At 34.6% G+C, this 20417-nt stretch overlaps 1 protein-coding gene across 1 annotated transcript in view; it reads left to right on the top strand.

The window, feature by feature from the left end:
- LOC132747251 (uncharacterized) overlaps positions 1-20417 on the top strand; it is a 38612-nt gene that overhangs the window by 4202 nt on the left and 13993 nt on the right. The window contains exons 2-11 of the mRNA XM_060736577.1: positions 2959-3111; positions 3468-3656; positions 4925-5104; positions 10834-10968; positions 12355-12588; positions 12987-13129; positions 14015-14207; positions 14635-14859; positions 15770-15937; positions 20190-20318. Of these exons, the coding sequence (XP_060592560.1) occupies positions 2959-3111; positions 3468-3656; positions 4925-5104; positions 10834-10968; positions 12355-12588; positions 12987-13129; positions 14015-14207; positions 14635-14859; positions 15770-15937; positions 20190-20318 (1749 nt within the window). The remainder of the gene's footprint in view (positions 1-2958; positions 3112-3467; positions 3657-4924; positions 5105-10833; positions 10969-12354; positions 12589-12986; positions 13130-14014; positions 14208-14634; positions 14860-15769; positions 15938-20189; positions 20319-20417) is intronic.

The following is a 20417-nucleotide window of genomic DNA, read 5'->3' as shown; positions in this document are numbered from 1 at the left end:
GTATTGTATTAAAAACTTCATAAAGTGACATTAATTTTGTTTAAATAACATTTAAACAACTTTTAAATTTTAGACATTAGGTCGCTAACTAATAAATAAATAAAATAAGATAAATTAAAAAACTTTCTTAATGTGATTTTTTGCTTTTTATATATCTGTTAATTGACAACATATGTCTTTAAAAACTTAATCAAGAGTCGTTTTGATTACTTTGGCAAAATTAGTTTAGGCCACTGATCATCTAGGCATCCACCTTCACGCCGCTAGGCCGTTAGGTCGCCAACTTCACACCGCTAGGCCGTTAGGCCACCAACTTCACGCCGCTAGGCCGCCAACTTCACACCGCTATGTCGATGGGCCGCCAAGCCCAACTTCACACATCGCAAGCAAAAAATGTTGTTTTTTTAAAGTTATCCAAACATTAGTTGTATCATAGTCTGGGGACCTTTCTGTTGAAAATGTGTCAAAGTTAAATCGTATACATATACATGCACCGTGCGTTAACTGGAGTGCGGGTATTAGTTACCCGCCATCCAGTGCATGCCATTGATTGGCTTTTTTCCTGGGGTTTACTTATTTGACGACAGAAAAAGGGATTGCGATAGAAATATCATATTCAGATGCTAGTTCATTGGTTACTTTTTTCTGAGGTTTCATTGGGGTTTCCTGTTGGAACAACACGAAACGTGTTTTAATGTTTGCCTATAAGCGAAGCCCCCCTCCCACAAATCAGATAGCCTCGTGTTTCGATGCACTTCTTTTACTTATAATACTTGTTCTACAATTTGTTTTATTCATCTACAGAGCAATAATAGTAATACTTGCATTGTCTAAAGCTATATATAAATATTATTTTTCAAATTAATAAACAGCTTCATTAATTACAAACAAACTTTTATTCTCGACAAAAGCTTTAAAACGAATTTGGATCATAGACTGGAGACCTTTCTGTTGAAAATGTGTCAGAGTTAAATCGTATTCTTATACATGCACAGTGAGTAAACTGAAGTGCAGGTATTAGTTACCCGTACTCCATAACTTGCTCATTGACCGGCTCATTTTTCTGGGGTTTTGGGGTTTACATAATGTGAGGACATAAATGTCATATTAGGATGCCCGTTCATTGGTTACTTTTTTTTTGGGGGGGGGGGGGAGGGGATCATATTGTGACAAGAGGGAACGTGTTTTTACGCACCCTCGTACAAATCAGATAGCCTTGTGTTACGATACTTATATAACAGCACAATTCCTTTATTTGAGGTGAAAAAGAAGAATATTAAATGAATTTACAGCAATCGTGTATATTGATTTTATTAACTTTATCCAATAAAAAATGAGTTACAAACATGCAGTACAAAATGCAGTACATGCATTATAAAAGGACACAGCCATCTTCAGTTCTTAAAATGAATTTTACTCTATTATATTTTCTTATATTAATTATATGTCTGAACCATATTTTTCCAGTTCAATGAGGCTTTCAATTTCAATCATTTTGTGTAAACAATACATCAAAAACGATAAGTAAGATAACGTAGGGCAGACCCCGATGCTTTCGGTTTTGGGTCAAAATAATTTTTGGAAGCGCTTTTTAGATTGTAAAAAAGCGTTTGCCCACTAGTGGCTGCCGCACAGTGTAAATTTTAAGCCTAATGTTTAGTTTACTGTATAGAAAATTAAATTAAAAAAGTACGATAGGCAATTTCAGCAAATGTTTAAATTATAGACTGAATAAACAATAGTCTTGTTTTGGGGAAATTTTTAACACTGTAGCTCTTTTATCTTAATATTTCGTAGTGTAAATAAGAATTTATGAAACATATCTTACTTATAGAAAAAGGAAGATTATACAAATGAAAATAGAAAGAATGTAATTTTGTAATAACAATATGTTGGGTGATGAATTTCATTATGTCTTCAACTGTACTGAACAAAGAAATATTTAGACACTTACTTTTTTCAACAACCCTTCTGCTATTAAATTTTCTATACTAATGAATTGTGACAAAAGATTAACTTTCTAAAAGTTATCAAATTTTAAGTCGCAAAGTAAATCATGATAATTTTCCAGTATCATTATAATTTTTCTCCGTCACTCTAGATGATAGTTTCATTTGTTATTTTATTACGTCATTTTCTTAATCATCTAAATTTTTATACATTTTGTATATTATTTGTCAGATACCTTTATGGGTCTTCACTTTTTTCAATAAATTTGAAACATGACATTTGTTTATGAGTTGGTAACGAGTGAGGACATGATATACGGCTAGATAAATGTAATTGAGCCGCGTCATGACAAAACCAACATATTGCGTTTGCGACCAGCATGGATCCAGACCAGCCTGTGTATACGCGCAGTCTGATCAGGATCCATGCTGTTCGCTTACCAACTCTATTACAAGTAGAGAAACTGATAGCGAACAGCATGGATCCTGATCAGACTGCGCGGATGCGCAGGCTGGTCTGGATCCATGCTGGTCGCAAACGCATTATGTTGGTTTTGTCATGACGCGGCTCAATTGTTTTACTGCGAGCCTTAACGCTTCTTTCTTTATTAAACTAATATGTGCCTTTCATTAATGAAATATAACGAAGGAAACAAGTGTTTTAAACATACGAGTGTATTGATACAATGCACTTCTTTACAATTACGTCAACTCAATAATTCAAAGTTCATTAAACAGGCTATAAACATTCCACGTTACTCAATACTAATCAGAATTGAAATCAAAGCATTTTTCGACCGCTTAACCAATAAAATCATGCGACATGTAATTGATACGGGTACGACTAAATTATTTTAGATATTTGATATCTATTACCGAACATGCAAAGTTTGTATGCTTGGAGTTTCTATTTAAAGAACAGAAATACTAGACAACACAACGTATTACAATTACCTAAAGATGATATAGTGTGTTATTATAACAACTTGTATGTCTTGTTTATTTGTAGATGCTAACAGTGTAACATTCACACCAATGAATATAACAATTCATGAAAATCACAACGCCCTTTATGATTTGACCACCGTAACAGCCGAATGCACAGTGGCCTGCAATGACTGTGAGATTACATCAAATCCGTCGGACCATTTTATAATGAATGGTATGAATATTCCAAGAGTTTGCTTTACAGCAACTACAACAGTACAAGTCTGATATATATAAGTGTATCGTTTATGGAAATGATCATAGTAATAGTACATATTGTATAATTATATATGTCTAATGTAAGTAAACTTTAACTGCATAAAGTAATATGTAACTTCAAAATTGAATGATTTACAGAGATAAATGCTATCAGAAATTATAGTGCATTAACTTATAGCCAGATATAAATAAATAAATAAGTAAATAAATAAATATTTTAGACTGATATTGTCCATTATACCTTATTGTTTAATACTATGTATCAATTATGTTTTACATTGCTTTTAAGTTTATCATTTATTATCGTTTCAGGGACGGTCATCCAGAAGAAAACGTGTAGTGACGAATATTGTAGTAATTGCATCACCGCTGGTTGTTTGACTGGTCCGGCCGAATATATTGTAAATGTCACCTGCAAAAATAATGCATATCCCGGGTCGGTCTCAAATACATTTGTTGTAACGGTTTCAGAAGCAAATCCGCCAACATTTGAATTTTCGAGTAAGAGATATTAAAGTTTGTTATTTTGATTGTTGTTATAATTTATTCTTAAATTACATTACTACCTAGTATGTAGACATCAAATAAAATCTTCCCGATTGAACTAGCAAAATGTTGCAAACCTACACCAGTGAAACTTTAGAGTACTTTTCATGTCACAACGTGAAGTATAACACACTTGACAACGTAAAGTATTGCTGTCACGTGTAAACGTGAAGCACTGATGCGCACGTGACAACATTAAGTACTGTACATGTGAAAAGATGAAGCGATGCACGTGTGACATCTTGAAGTACTACACACGTGACAAGTGTTTCTAACTCGATAGTACAGTCACGTTGATTAGTAGAATGAGAAAACACAACACGATTAATATGTCAGGGAAAAGAGCTATCACACAAAACACGAAACAACTCGTTTGTCGTAAACTCGTGTTTTGATATTTTGCCTTTCGCCCCTAAAACACACTAATAACTTCTTGCAACTTTAGTATTTTAAGCTCCATGAGCAAAAGTTCCACATGACGCATACTTGTATGTATACGACATGTTTCCATGATTAGAAAGCTCAGTCGGTAAAGCAGCTGAACGTATTTTTGTTTTTTTATTTCTCAGGATTGAGTCTCGATGATTTTTTATCCTAAGACATTGGATAAGCGCTCCATGAAAAATGGTGTTCCAGCAATAATATTTTTCCGTTTATTAAATTGTCAGACTATTGGATTTATAATATATTTATTGTCTTTTGGACATTAAGTGTTCTTTGTGTTCTTATAAATCTTGATATACTCACATATAGTGTCATTGAAATTAATGTCAAAATGCATTAACTTATTTAACTCGGGAATCCAAAAGATAAATTTACTTTTATATTTCAGAAGCATTTTATTGTTGGAAAGTAAATGTTTGAATTCAACGAACACGTGGAACATATTTCATTTTCAATTGAAAATGATCAATGTTTACAGGAGCACAAAGCTTATGGGGTTGTTTAGTTTCACTTAGTTTCAACGGTATTGCGGCATGACCTGTATCTTTTTAATACTATTGTTTATATATTTAAAAAAAGAGAGTTTATTTGTTTGTTTCCAGTGAGTGAATATGTAACCCGGACACATTTCAATAAGAATTTAAATTTGTTAGACAAGATTATAAGTACGAGTGAAAATATACAGCAATTATTTCAAAGTTAGATATACCCCATGTAATCACTACACAGCATTTTTTCTGAAAAATGTCGTATTCTTCTTCTTCTTCTTTTAATTACAGATGGAAATTCTATTAACGTGACGCACGATAACATGGGTGTTGGTTACGTCATCAACACGATCGTTGTGACCAATTTAAAAGATAATGCTAATGACGATGATCACGCAAGTTACAATTCAAGCATTGTTCCGGAATCGTCTTATGAAATTGGAACTAAGGATCTCTTTTCGTTGGATACAAGTATAACTTGACTTTTCATATTGTTTAAAAGAGATAAGAAAAAGAACTGTAATACCTTTTTTCCGTGACGCATAACTTAAAACATCGGAATTGTACAAAGTTATACCAAATTTAAATACATAAATGTAGTATGGTATTAAATGTTATAAAAACAAACAACAAATACAAAAATTAAGGATAGTATAAACATGAAAACCGTCGGAAATGAATCGGTAGCACATACTAAGACCATTTCATGTCCTATTTCAATATTGCGATCTTTATTTTTTTTAAATATTGATTTTTTTTCATTTTGAAGATTCGTTATTTGTGAAATAAACAGCCTAGCAGCCTGAAGTTGGCATTCTTGCATATCAGACTGGCGTTTCCGTGTGTTTTACCCATGCCGGAAATTTCATCTGGCATGGGGGGTGCCAGATGAGTCGCGTGCTGTACAACAGCACGCTTAGGATGACATCATTTTACCATTATGAATGAAGTTGTTATTCATACGCTGTTGTAATAAAGTAGTTACGGTTGTAATGATATAAATTTCCATTGAAATTAAAGATAAAGAAATTAAAATGTAACGGAATATGGTAGAACATGCAAGCCTCGTTACCGCCCAATGGGCGGGTCACCTCGGGACGGAGATTCCTATCCGAACCGCAAAATATTAAAGATATTATTAGTCTAGCAGCCTGGTAGCCTAGCATGCCTAAAGAAAACTAAGAATAGCACAAACATGAAAACGGTTGGAAATACATAAGTAGCAATTCCTTAGATAATTCCACGCCTTTTTTCAATATCGTGATCTTTATTTCTAAGATGTTGAACTTTATGTTAACATATTTTTTTTCATTCTGACGCTTCGAAATTTGTGAAGTTAGTAGCCCAGCAGCCTAAAGAAAAGTAAGGATAGTACAAACATGGAAACCGTCGGAAATGAATCGGTAGCACATACTTAGACCATTCCACGCCTTATTTTAATATCATGATTTCATTTTATTTATAAAGATATTGAGATTTGAAAGTTTTTTTTTCTTTCCTTTTTAAAATATTGAACTTTTTTATCCTGACGCTTCGAAATTTGTGAAGTTAGCAACAACCTTAAGAAAACTTTGAATTATACAAACATGAAAACAGTCGGAAATGCATCAATGGTACATAATAAGGGCCGACCAGTGGTCATTGATGAGCGCAAGAAAGATTTTCGTGTTGCTTTACGAACGGTCAGCGCTCTCGCTAGAAACTTGCATTGCTTGAAGCAATGGCAGACACCTGTTTACATCTTGATTAAGCTCTATTTGTATATATATCGCAGCACAGATTCTAGAGTGGACGAAGCCGGCAAAAGTGAAGACTCGCACCGTGTCGTCCAGCGTCCACATCCGCGTATAAAAGTTTCCGTTTGTTTTCTTCTCATTGACGCACCAAAAGTCTCATTCGTAGTCTTAGTCTAACAACATTTTCTCGGCGGATAAAATGTGGTTAAAATGGAGATTAAGCGACGTCAAAATATTTTGTATGTATATATTTATAAGAAAGTTGACGATGTTCGAGGCATATTTACTTTAGGTCTATAAATGTGTTGAAACGGGAAGAGATATACAACGAATTTGTTTAAACGAACATATGAATGAACATAAAGATTATCTGAACCCATTGCTCGATGATTGCCGCATCCATGGTCTCGTAGACGATAAAGCCAAATAATGAAGCGGCGTGTATGCCTCTACAATTGTTTTGCTGATAATCTCACTACATTTCATTTTGCTCCACAAATATTACGCACATAAGTGCGTTACGCTAGCTACGCCCCTGGTCAGGCTATCGTACCGGAATGTTGAGAATATCAGCTTAATATCTTAAATTTATATATTTTTACTTTTATTTCATTTTACTTTGTTAGAACAGGTTATTGATCATATTGATAGTCATTTTACTATTTTCTTTGATGTATTTTAAGATTCAACAATATAATACAAGAGAATGTAATCTTGAAAAAAAACAACAACAAAAAACCGCATCATTAGTAAGATGAATAACAAGTAATAATGCGGACAATTATTATTATTATCATTGTTAGTTTTCTTTTATTTATTTATTTATTTATTTATTTATTGGCGTCCGCGCCGAAGCGTGACGCCCCTTATGGAATGAAATCAGATTTTGTGAAAGGGCAAGTGCAACTTCTCGGGCCTTTTCGTCAGTCATAATAGCCGATCATTCCGATTGGTATGAGCGTGTTTGATTATCAAAAATGAAAGGTACAATGAATAGCGAACTGGATAATTTCGTAATGCAAACATATTCAATGAATAACGAACTGGAGAATTTTGCAGGAAATGAATTGCAAACATATTCAAACAATTAATTGCACCCTTTATAAATCTATAAAAAAAAATTAAGTGTGTTATTTTTACGAATTGTTATATCATTTTGAAATTGTCTTTTCTTTTTTTGAGCGAAATGTTGATTTTCCGAATATTGTGTCATTTTAACAACAGGAACTTTCGTCTGCAATTTTAACATGAGTCATTATGGGTTTTAATTATAGACATGTAAACACACGGATGTGTCAGACGAAAATTTTGAAGTAATTGATTAAAATAGTAGATTGATCCCCTCCATATTTTGGATATAATAAACTTGGATATAATAAACTTGTGTATTTTATCGTTGATATTGATATAATTTCAAGTTCCTGTGGAAAACAACATTTAATATTCTTTACCAAGGTTCATAATGAACAATGTCTATCGTCTGATATTAACCATTGAAAGTTTATACGAATACTCGTATGTGGTCATCAGATGTCTACTAGCTCTTCTTCAATGCTGCATTTCTTGCTTCGACGCCATTTGATGTTTTGCATCAATGCTTTTCTTGATTTTTATTTAAATACAAACACACCAACACGACGCGTCTAAGCATTTGTCATGGTCGCAATCGCGGTACCGATTATGTAAGATTGCGTATCAAATACACTGACATTTTTAAGCGTCTATAATCCATGAGAAATATGTCGTTTTCAAATGAGCGTCTTCTTATCATGATCCGTTTTAAAGATATTGTGTTTGGCGGGCTAAAACGGTGCATTTAGAAAGCGGTTTAATGGTGAAATTTACAATGCAAGGTTATTTTCTCCTTGTGATGAGACAGACTTTTTTCTAACTCTTTACCTTTTTATAATGATCATAGTTCAGGAATAGTGAATATCGTTATTTGATATATTTGGCATCTTTAAAAATATGTAACTTTTCCAATCTCTGAAAAAACAACATGTGATTCATTTCTTATTTACATAAGATTTGTATTATAATGACGAGGACTGAATTTATGTTGACGATTTAAATTATTAATATTTTAAGGATGATGATGGTGAGATGATATAATTGTTGTTATGCAAAACTGTAATATTTGCTATATGATAGTTACTAGGCAATACGAGTAGAGAGATTTAACAACGTAGTTGTTCGGTTTTTAAATCTTTTTATTAATGATACTACAGAGAGGTGATCCCAGGTAAATATAGACGGGGCTTAACAGCTTGCTGACCAATAGCATGGAGCTAAATAAAGATATATCTGTGCCAATAGGGGAGTCAATATATTACAATTGCCTTACACTGATGATTTCATAAACACAGTGAAATTGCCAAATATAATTTTTACTGCATCCAGACTATATTTGAATGCGGATGAAAAGGGTATTAGGCAAGAAATTAAAAATCATTTCTATATATGCTAACCCTGAACGGCGATTCCAAACATTATTGGAAATGTTAAAACTTGTACATATATTCAGTTCTTCCATTTAAAATTTATCAGAAGTCCAACCGAAAACAGACGTCCTTCGGGGTAATATCTATATCGTAATTTCATGATTATAGTTGGTACATTTGTTTGCATATTTCTTTTAAAAGTGGCGGCATGGCCGAGTGGTTAACGCTTCGGACTATTAATCGTATGATCGCTAGCCGCGCGGGTTCAAACCCTGACAGGGGCAAGTCGTTGTTTCCTTGAGTAAGGTTTCCAACAGTTTTCATGTTTGTTCTAGCCTACGTTTTCTTTAGGCTGCCAACTTCAGACTGCTAGGCTGATAGGCTGCCAGACTGTTAGGTTGCTAGGCTGCCAAGCTGCTAACTTCACAAATTTCGAAGCGTCAAAATGAAAAAAAATAATAAAGATCAATATTTTAAAAAACAAAGATCCCGATATTGAAATAAGACGTGGAATGGTCTAAGTATGTGCTACCGATTCATTTCCGACGGTTTTCTTGATTGTACTATCCTTAGTTTTCTTTAGGCTGTTAGGGTGGTAGACTGCTAACTTCACAAATTTCGAAGCGTCAGAATGAAGAAAAAAAGTTCAATATTTTAAACTAGGCTAGGCTGCCAGGCTGCTAGACTGCCAACTTCAGACTGCAAGGCTGCTAGGCTGCCAACTTCACGAACAATGATTAACTATGAAATAATACATGCATGTATTAATCTTATATATATCACCATCATGGTGATGCTAGTTTCAGCTACATATTTGCAGAATTTGGCGTTACGTTTGCTTGCGTTATTTGCACGGCGATGATGTCGTTTCCCTTTATACCGTCTTTATAGCGTTTATGCTTCACTGAGATCGTGATCACGTGTCAATACAAGTTTATGATCTCAACATCAACAATGTAATACGTAGATGTGAAAGTTAATTTATAATTACTTGTGTTGACCCTTGAGGTGTGAATTAGTTTCATCGTATTTCTCATTTCTTGAATTTTCAGATATTTTATACTTTCGTCGGAACTAAGAGTGATACTTGTATAGTCAAGTCTTTGAGACAATGCCATCTAAACGATAGACCTTAAAGGCCTTTTTGGACAGTATGTCTTTATTTGAGTGGTACTTTGTTCTTCTAAATCAATTACCGGTTGTTGAAAAAAGTCTCTATTCACAAGGCTATGTGTATTCAGAGATTGCCTTTAATACAGGTCTGACTGTATTCATTTTTTTTTCTAAAACCTATTTTGAGCTCCCTTAGCATTTTTGTTATATGCTATTACATAAACATGTACATATGACTGTCATACATATAAGCACTGCATAAATAACTTTATACAAAATCCATTTTAGTTCGATTTTACAGGAAGCTGAAAGCTTGTAAACACACTCTAGAATCCGTTACTGGAATAAACCAGTACTAAGCAATGAGTGGAAAGTTTCCTGCTAAAAGAAACAAATGATTGCCTCTGAACGGTGTTTGAAACCACGGGGCCAAATTTTCTTTAGATAACTAGTCTGGCAAGTAAGACACTCGGCCTTGTTGCTAGAAATTGAATCGGTGTTCAAGTATTGTACTAGTTTAATATACAAAATAATTTCAGCCGCGGCATGACGAAACCAACATAATGCATGGTCTGATCAGGATCCATGCTGTTCGCTTACCAACCCTTTTACAAGTAGAGAAACTGATAGCGCACAGCATGGATCCTGATCAGACTACGCGGATGTGCAGGCTGGTCTGGATCCATGCTGGTCGCAAACGCACTATGTTGGTTTTGTCGTGACGCGGTTCATTTGAAGTTACTAATTATTCCTATTAAAGTTTCTAGGAGCTTTCATCGGAATGAGATTTAACAAATCACAAAATTAATGGGAGCAATGTTTTCCCCGTTAATAGGTGCGGCATGCACTTTAAGCACGATGCTTCTGTCCGTTATTAGAATTAAACAAAACACGTTTTGTATATATTCAGCAACGGATCCGGACATAATTGAAATTAAAGTGAACAAAGACCTGACAAAAGAATATTCCTATACATATACCATGACTGTGTGTGTATCTGATAGGAGGAAGAGAGGAGGTTGTAAAACCCTCACAATTAAATTATGTAAGTTTAATTTAATTTTGAAAACATATTTCAAAGAAAGAGTAAGATTAAAAGATGTATTAGAACTGTCAGTTTTATTAATTTCGAATTCGCTAAGACATGTAGATTAAATGTCGCTTTCAATATGGCTGGCGTTATGTCTTAACAGAGGGTGAACACACTGAACAGTATCAGCTCAGCTTGGGTGTCCGTCAATTGAAAATTACGTCGATTTAAAGGATGCGTTTAAACCATTACAGTTTGTTCATGGAACCGGCGTTTTAAGGATTGTTTGTTTGTTTGATTCATTTTACGCCTTTTCCCAACAGTATTTCAGTCATTTAGGCGGGTAGTTTCCTAACCATCGCTCTTGGAGAGTTACACCAGTACTAGACTACCTTCTTCCGCGCTAAACTACCAAAGCATCTCCCGGGGATCGAACCTACGCCAGAGAGGTAACTGGATTAGAAGTTATCGACTCTAACCCCTCGACCACGGAGGCGGTATAAAATGACGCCCTCATTCTGTCACCACGGAACAAAAAGTTCCTAATATAATTCATTGATGAAGATGAACAATAAACAGTACAAGATAAAGCTGATAGGCAGGTACTCATTTCTTTAGTTCTGTACAGATATTACGAAAGCATCTTTGGGCGCGGAAAGTGTTTGCGCTTTTGGTTTTCCATTTTCTTCTGGTGAGCAGATGCCGAAAGCGAACGAAAATATTGAACATATGGAGTTTGTTATTTCCTAAATATTACAATTATATATTATATTGTATTATATTCAATTATTGAGTGCGTAACTATCACCTTTTCCGTGTACCACCTATGAAAAGTGTGCCAGTTAGACATTCAGCAGGACATTGAAATTTGACGGATCTCTTGCTGGCAGGATATATTACAGTATCATTCGGTAGGGCATTGAAATTTGACGGGGATATATTTCAGTATCATTCGGTAGGGCATTGAAATTTGACGGGGATATATTTCAGTATCATTCGGTAGGGCATTGAAATTTTACTGAATCCACTGCTGCAAGACATCCGGCAGGACATTGGATTTCAGCAAGACATTGAATTTTACCGTATTCCTTGCACATTATTCGACAGAAAATACAGCAGAACATTTTTTTCACTGAATTCCATGCTTTCATTTTCGGTATTTAGTGATTTATGGGTTAAAATTACTGTCTGTACTACGACTGGAAGAAAGCTTAAAAATAGTTGCAAAAGAACCACCAAAAGAGCCATAGAATGTTAATCTGAATACTTGCAACATCGTTAAGTTGCGTGTTCAATAACGTCTTCAAAATTTATGTAAGCGATATTGATGATTTTGTGCTTTCTTACAGCTTGCCCTCTGTATATGTTTTACGTTTAGTTTTAGAATTGTTTAAATTATAGGGGCATGTTTTGAAAAGCCTAATTGTGAAAATCAAAGTGAACTAGATCTGCATGACACATATGGAACTTTCACTAACGGACACGGCGGGGACAGCAATACTATCTTCGTCATGAACTATGGTCCACCCACTGGTCACTTTGCCTCTGATTTTAGTGCAGTCTGGCATAATCTTACTTGGTCATTGGTTGATAACGATAACAAGTTGCCGGAGGCAGAGATAAATGTCACTACAGGTTTGTTGAAAATGCCGAAAGAAGAAGCCGGAAACGATCCAGAAATGCTACAGCTTTTCAAGATTTCAGTACATTCAATTGTTGTCATTTAACTTCCTCTTTTCCTCTTAATTGGTAATCGGAGAAAAATAGCAAAACTAAGTCATACTTAGTTCTTTTTTAATCTTTTTCAGTATATGGATTGGCTCTGAAATATTACAACAACAAAAGCAGAATGATTACGATTGAAAATAAATTTGACATCAAAATTATTACGAACTTTAAATTCAAATCTGACAACATTTGTATGACAAGTTACTGCCCAAGTTATGCTTGAGTATTCGGAAGACGTCTACACACATAGAGTAGAGTGATTTTTTTTTATTTTCTTTTCTGATTGTTTCTGAATTGTATTACAGGTGAGATATACATTACAAGCAATATAAGTATATGGCCGGCCTGGCCAACAAAGGATTTCAGGCTAATTGTGCAAGTGTCTAACTCGGAATCATGCGAACCAACGACATGTTCGTTTGATATACGGGTCCATTACACTAACTGGGTATGTATGATCTCCATAACTGTAGGTAGGATTATTAAGCAATCAACGGCCAACAATGGACAGTATGAACTGCAAACTAGTTTTCATGTACAAGAATAAAGTTAGAATGCTAAGCATTGCAATGTAAAAAGGAAAGAAGTGAAATAAGATTAAATTGCTCTTGCTCGACTGAAAAAAAGGAAAGAAAAAGAACCAATTATGCCATTCAAAATTTCGATTCTCGCTTATATGTCTTCATCGAAAAGATATTTTGTTGATTAAACAAATAAATACATTTTAAAACGTAAACATTCATTTGTGATTAATACGTCTCCGGTCATATATCAAAAGAAGTTATTCATCCTTTAATTTGCCGGAAACAATTAAACTTTTGTTACCAGTAGTAGACCTACCACTACCTGTACAGTCCGAGCAGGTTCTTTACTGTATTTATAAGTACCCTTAAATTTTCATCTTTACTATCTCCTTAAAGTGATAAAAAACATTTTCCAAAGATAAAAGCTGGACGCGTTCATTAAGACATTAAGCAGCTGTAATTTACTGCAAGTATTTCAACATCGTCGGATATCTAAGGTCGAACCATTAACAATTAAACATGTTTCTGTATGGATATTTTAGCCTGCGAGTATAAAATTCAAAAAAAGTTACCAATGAACATCAATCTGAATATGTTATTTCTATCGCTATCCCTTTCTTCTCTGCCATCATAATAAGTAAACCCCAGCAAAGAAATGAGCCAATTAATTGGTACGCTGTGGAGTGCGGGTAACTAATACCTGCAGTTAACGCACTGTGCATGTATATACATGTATATATACGATTGTACTCTGAAACATTTTCAACAGAAAGGTCCCAAAACTATGATACAAATTCTTTTTATTGCAGCCGATCCGTATTTGCAGTTCACTGAATTCTTCCTTGCACGAAGACACTGACGACGAAATAGCTATATTTAACCTAACAACATATGATTACAATAATCCCAAGGAAGATAATGTAACCTGTACGATACAAAGTTTGACCCCAAACGAAACGAACCTATTTGAATTAAGGAGCGATGGGAATTATGCGTATGATTGTAAGTAAAGATATAAAAAAATGTTTGATGTTTATTTGAAGTATAAAAGATCCTAATAGCAGTGAGTGTGAAGAATTATACTAGTTTGCAAAACATCATGGAAGTTAGAATGGTATATAGATCGTCATGTGAGTAAGTGAAATGAAGTGTTATGGAACGTGGCGACAGTAAGCGTAACAGATCATGGTAGTTTGTACATGTATAATGGAACGTGACGGGAGTTAGTATAAATGATCTTGATTGGATTTAGAGTAACGGATCATGGTTGTTAGTATAATATAAGTTTATTTACTACAGGTTCTTTTGTAGTACAGTTGACGCTTAATATCTCGACACTAAGTGACCAGTCATTTCACTTCGAGATAAACGAAGTGTGAATTACCAAGGGAAACGTATGTCATTTTATTGAATAGCAATCTAATTTCAGCTTACACAGTTTATAAACTTGAATGTTCAACACGTAACTGCGGGTTCAAATACCAGGAGCCAACCCCATACTATTGTGACACTAATACCGGATGTTTAACACATAACCGTACTCAACAATACACAATCAGCATAGAGTGTAAGGACGCCTATAACTCATCGGACACTCAAAACTTCACTTTTCATGTACTCAAAAATGAAGCTCCTGTGTACAGAGATCTGCCGAGTAAGTTGTTAAAAAAGTTCAAAGCTCACTAATGTTGAAAAGAATACTGACATCTAAATCCCTTTTTACCAATTAAAAGCTCCTTTTTTGTTCACCCCATATTAACCAAAGGAACTCGGGAACAGGCAAGCATATTGCGGCGCATAAATCTGAATCCGTGCCGGCTTTGCATAATGTCTGTCCGACCTTTGATATCTTTTCATATATCCGAGTGGGTGGTCTCTAATAAAATAATCTCAATTTAAAATAATATATAAGTAATCTAATAGTTTACAAATCAGTCAAAATTACGGTGAAAAATTGACGACTATTTTTTAAAGTAACTGATTGTGTCCAATTGAAAAGGTATTCTTTGAGGCCATACACTATGATAATACTAAAAGATATTTTAATGTAGAAGAAATATTTTTAAACAACTGTTACGCGATCGAAAATATGTGCCGCAAACTGCGGTCCAATGCCCGAGTTCCTATATTATCAACTGGAGTATATACATAATATGCATGAGTTAAATGAATGACTTAGCATATCATCTATTACAGAACTAATTTTAAATGCGTTTTATATCATAATTTATATTATATTGTAAAAAAAAATAACCTCATCACGTATGTATTAAATAGACATTGCACCCATCCAAGAGTCAAAAGGTAGTGCACACATGAAAGTCATAATTGTGTTCAATTTTATATTTCACCATGCAAAAATAAACAGTGATCCACGTGACCCTCGTACATTTCTGTGAAGTACCGGTAACATTTTTTATTGCTCAATCACAATTATAATAGTAAATAGTTTGTCAATGACTAATAAAAGTCAACTTTACAGCACAAAAAATGTTTATAATGTCATTTTAAATATTTTATTTTTTAACTATAATTGTACATTTACATATATATATTTTTTTCAGCTCATATAGACTTGAATCGTCAGAGTGTGTCTCATTTAGATACTATATTTGAAATAATTTATTCGGACAAGGAGAATGATTCGTTAAAGTACGAATATGTATATACAGACATAGAGACTAATTTGAATACGACCTACTTTCTTGGAGACTCGAATGGCAACACGCATAGTAAGTTAGTGGCGGAAACAATCTTTGATGATTCTACCTAAGTTATTCGTTCTTGCCTTTATAAATTGCTCAGACAGACACAAGTAGTCCCCCGTCATATTTAACCCTTAACATATTTAATTTCTATTTTTTGTCCAGTTATCATTTTCGGGTATATCAAGATGATTATCTGAAGTTGGAAAGCTTGTTTCGACTGTACAGATGTATATACTGGCCTGGCTCTACACTTGTGGCAATACTGGGTTATTTTCGGTTCAAGCGGGCATGGTCGGATACCAACGGCCGAACATTTAACATGGATTACATCAAACTCCTCACAGCGGTTACGTCACGCTTTGCTACTTTAACCACTGCCACCACTGAAATCACGTGATGATAGTTGTATCATGTGACAAAAACATGGCGGCCAGTTTCAGAACGCCAGGGATCCCATATCAAACTGGCAGATTTATAATTACATCATTACCAGACAAAATAAGTTCAAGAAACACAATTTGTTATCACTTTAAAACAAGTGCCGGATCAAATCTTTTTGTGCAATCGTTCAATAACTGTTTATATTCTACCATTGTTTACTAAGCATTCGGTGTCACAGTGAAAATATCTTTCGTTATGTTTACAAAATAATTGTTATACGTATATTTTTTTACTTTCTTGTACATTAGGCATAACTATTTAACGAAAGAAAACTAAAATGATATAAAGTATTCTATTTTAAAATTAAAAGTGAAAAAAATATATCCGGCTATATTCGACCGAATTTACTTGTGGTGGCAGTGGTTACTGTACAGATCAGGGGAAGTAACCGCTGCGAGGAGTTTGTGATTACATGTTACGTGAAATCATCCGTGGGTTTCCGACTATGTGGAAGAGCTGAGGCTAAAATTGTTTTATGTGATTATGTAATCTTACATCATCAAAGTGATTTGATCAAATTAGAGATCCAATATCATAAATACGATGCCTATTCCACCTTTTTTGTGATCTTCTAGGTGCAAGAAACCAAAACATGTTCAAATAACTGTCCAAGTCATTTTTGAAACTTTATTATTTAACAAAGGACGAAGTGCAGATCTTCCTTATTATTGAGAGTTACATATTCATGTTAATATTAATGTTTTAAAGAGAACATCAGTATTAATTTTTCTTATTTTTCTTAAAGTGGAACCGTGGGTTTGAACATGCATATATTTCCGCGGTTTCACTCTACGAAGGAAATACGTATTTTCCATAAAAAGAAATATATACATGTATATAATATATACGAGGGGTGTTCAAATATGAATGCAACTGGGTCAATATTTCGCTTTTAACCACGTTTTGCACGCACTAAAAAATGTACATGTATCGCATAGATGGTTATGAAATTGATACAATAAATGTGCAAATTAGTTCAGTCTAGCTTTGACAATAGCTCGATTAACGCTAATATCTACTTAAGTATACATGTACCAAATACTAACCGCTGTATTCTTTGTATACAGGCGAAAGCCATATTTAATGAAATATGTCGTGTTTTTTTAACAATGAACTTTTTATATGCCCGAAAGGGCATATTATGTTATACCCCCTGGCGTCCGTCTGTCTGTCTGTCTGTCTGTCCGTCCGTCCGTCCGTCCGTACGTCCGTCCGTCCGTCCGTCCGTTAGCAATTTGGTTTCCGGAGCATAACTTAAGTTCCATTTGGCCCACAATGTTCAAACTTCATAGGATGATTGTCCATATTAGGTAGAAGACCCCTATTGATTTTGGGGTCAAAAGGTCAAAGGTCAAGGTCGCTATGACCTTAAAACTGAAAACAGTTTCCGGAGCATAACTTAAGTTCCATTCGACCAACAATGATCAAACTTCATAGGATGATTGTCCATATAAGGTAGAAGACCCCTATTGATTTTGGGGTCACAAGGTCAAAGGTCAAGGTCGCTATTACCTTGATACTGAAAACAGTTTCCGGAGCATAACTTAAGTTCCAAATGACCCACAATGTTTAAACTTCATAGGATGATTGTCCATATTGGGTAGAAGACCCCTATTGATTTTGGGGTCACAAGGTCAAAGGTCAAGGTCACTATTACCTTGATACTGAAAACAGTTTCCGGAGCATAACTTAAGTTCCAATTGACCCACAGTGTTCAAACTTCATAGGATGATTGTCCATATTGGGAAGAAGACCCCTATTGATTTTGGGGTCACAAGGTCAAAGGTCAAGGTCACTATTACATTGATACTAGAAACAGTTTCCGAGCATAACTTAAGTTCCATTTGGCCCACAGTGTTCAAACTTCATAGGATGATTGTCTATATTAGGTAGAAGACCCCTATTGATTTTGGGGTCAAAAGGTCAAGGGTCAAGGTCACTATATCCTATAAACTGAAACAGTTTCTGGAGCATAACTTAAGTTCCATTTGGCCCACAATATTCAAACTTCATAGGATGATTGTCCATATTGGGCAGAAGACCCCTATTGAATTTGGGGTCACTAGGTCAAAGGTCAAGGTCACAATTACCTTAAAACCAAAAACAGTTTCCGGGGCATAACGTAAGTTCCATTTGGCCCACAATATTCAAACTTCGTAGGATGATTGTCCATATTGGGTAGAAGACCCCTATTGATTTTGGGGTCACAAGGTCAAAGGTCAATGTCACTTTTACCTTAATACTGAAAACAGTTTCTAGAGCATAATTAAAGTTCCAATTGGCCAACAATATTCAAACTTTTTAGGATGATTGTCCATATAAGGTAGAAGACCCCTATTGATTTTGGGGTCAAAAGGTCAAAGGTTAAGGTCATTATTAATAACTTAAGTATTAATCAACCTACAGCTGTAAAATTTTATAGGATGAACAGCTAATTCCCATGTCTTATAAATGCTTCATCCTTATTAAAAAAAAAACACTTTCGGGCATATAATGCTCCGCCTAGCGGTGCTCTTGTTTTCATCTGTCACACGGTGGTGTAAGAAATTAAAAGTGGTGTGGATTCAGTGAAATATGCACCTCAAGCACGACGTCCGAAAGCTGCCTGCAACTTCGCAAAAAAATGGTTGAAAAAGTAAGGGATTTGATTGCTACTGATGCAAGATTTATAACTAGGTATATAGCTAAATGTGTTGGTATCTCTGTAGGAGTCGCTCATACAATTCTGAGACGTGATTTAAAAATAAGAAGGATAAGTGCCAGATGGATACCCTATCTCCTTACAAAAGAGCAAAAACTTGCTTGGGCAAGAATCTCCAAACAATTGTTAAAACAGTTCCCTAAAAACAACAATCGTTCTTTTGCAAATATTATCACTGGCGATGAGACGTGGGTTCGCCCAAACGAAAGATACATAACAAAATATGGGCAACCAAAGGAAGTCAAAGACCTTTCATAGCAATACGCACCATGAGCGTCAAAAATATCATGTATGTAATTTTCTTTACCAATCAAGGTCCTGTTATTTAAATTGCCGTACCAAGGGTAAATCTGTAAATGCGAAGTTTTATATAGGCAAGGTCCTTCATAAATAAAAGCTATATTTAAAAAACCGTCTACCAGCAACTGGTCTCCGTGGTGTCAGGATGTTGCATGACAATGCTTCGTCACACAAAGCGGCCGTTGTACGAGAATATCTGAAACAGGAAAAGGTTGTCGAGCTTCCTGACTCCCCTTATTTTCCAGATCTTGCACCTCGTGACTTTTTCCTATTTCCGAGGCTCAAAAACAACTTGTTGGAAGAACTTATCAAACGCCAAAAAAAATCTCGGTTCGTTCATTTTCCAGTGTCTGAACAGTATACCTCAAAAAGATAATGAAAACGCATTTAAAACATTGGATTTAAAGATAAAGATTTTGTATATTACATGGAAGTGAGTATTTTGAAGGATTGTGATAATTATTTTGGCACTGTTTTTAAGCACTTTAAACTGCCCCAGTTGCATTCGTATGAGAACAGCCCTCGTATATGTGTGTGATTCTTACTTAAATAAGCGGGCTATATACCCATGCTACGCAATAAAATACTGACAGAAATATGGAAGAAAATATTGCTGAAACCGTTATTTGTATTAGTTTATTGTCCCACGTCAATCGCAAAAAGTCATGTGGCAAAGGCACCGTAATAATTGGCTATTACTAGTGAACACATAACCTGCTTTTCAAGAAGAACTTCATTATCATCATAAACAATTAAAGTGTTGTTGAGTGCTTTTTCTCAATATAATTTTGGCATAAATTAAGTAATGTAATTCAAGGTATTTACACATTCTAGATAGTATGGCAAATATAACAATGACAACGTTTCTGTGGGATAAAGTTGTCAACAAGACATACAAGATCCAGATATGTGGTCATGAAAGAAGGAACGAAATTTGTGAAGACCTTACTATTGACATCGAAGGTATGATTCTACTGTTTAAATAATACATGCAAAATGGACGGAATTCATTAATATATAATAAAAGCAATGAATTGATATATCAATCTTTCAAACAAGCAA

This window comes from Ruditapes philippinarum, unplaced genomic scaffold (assembly GCF_026571515.1).
Source record: "Ruditapes philippinarum isolate M1 unplaced genomic scaffold, ASM2657151v2 ctg7_1_1_1_1, whole genome shotgun sequence".
In the NCBI taxonomy this organism is placed as follows: domain Eukaryota; kingdom Metazoa; phylum Mollusca; class Bivalvia; order Venerida; family Veneridae; genus Ruditapes; species Ruditapes philippinarum.
This window is presented reverse-complemented; position numbering and strand designations above follow the sequence as displayed.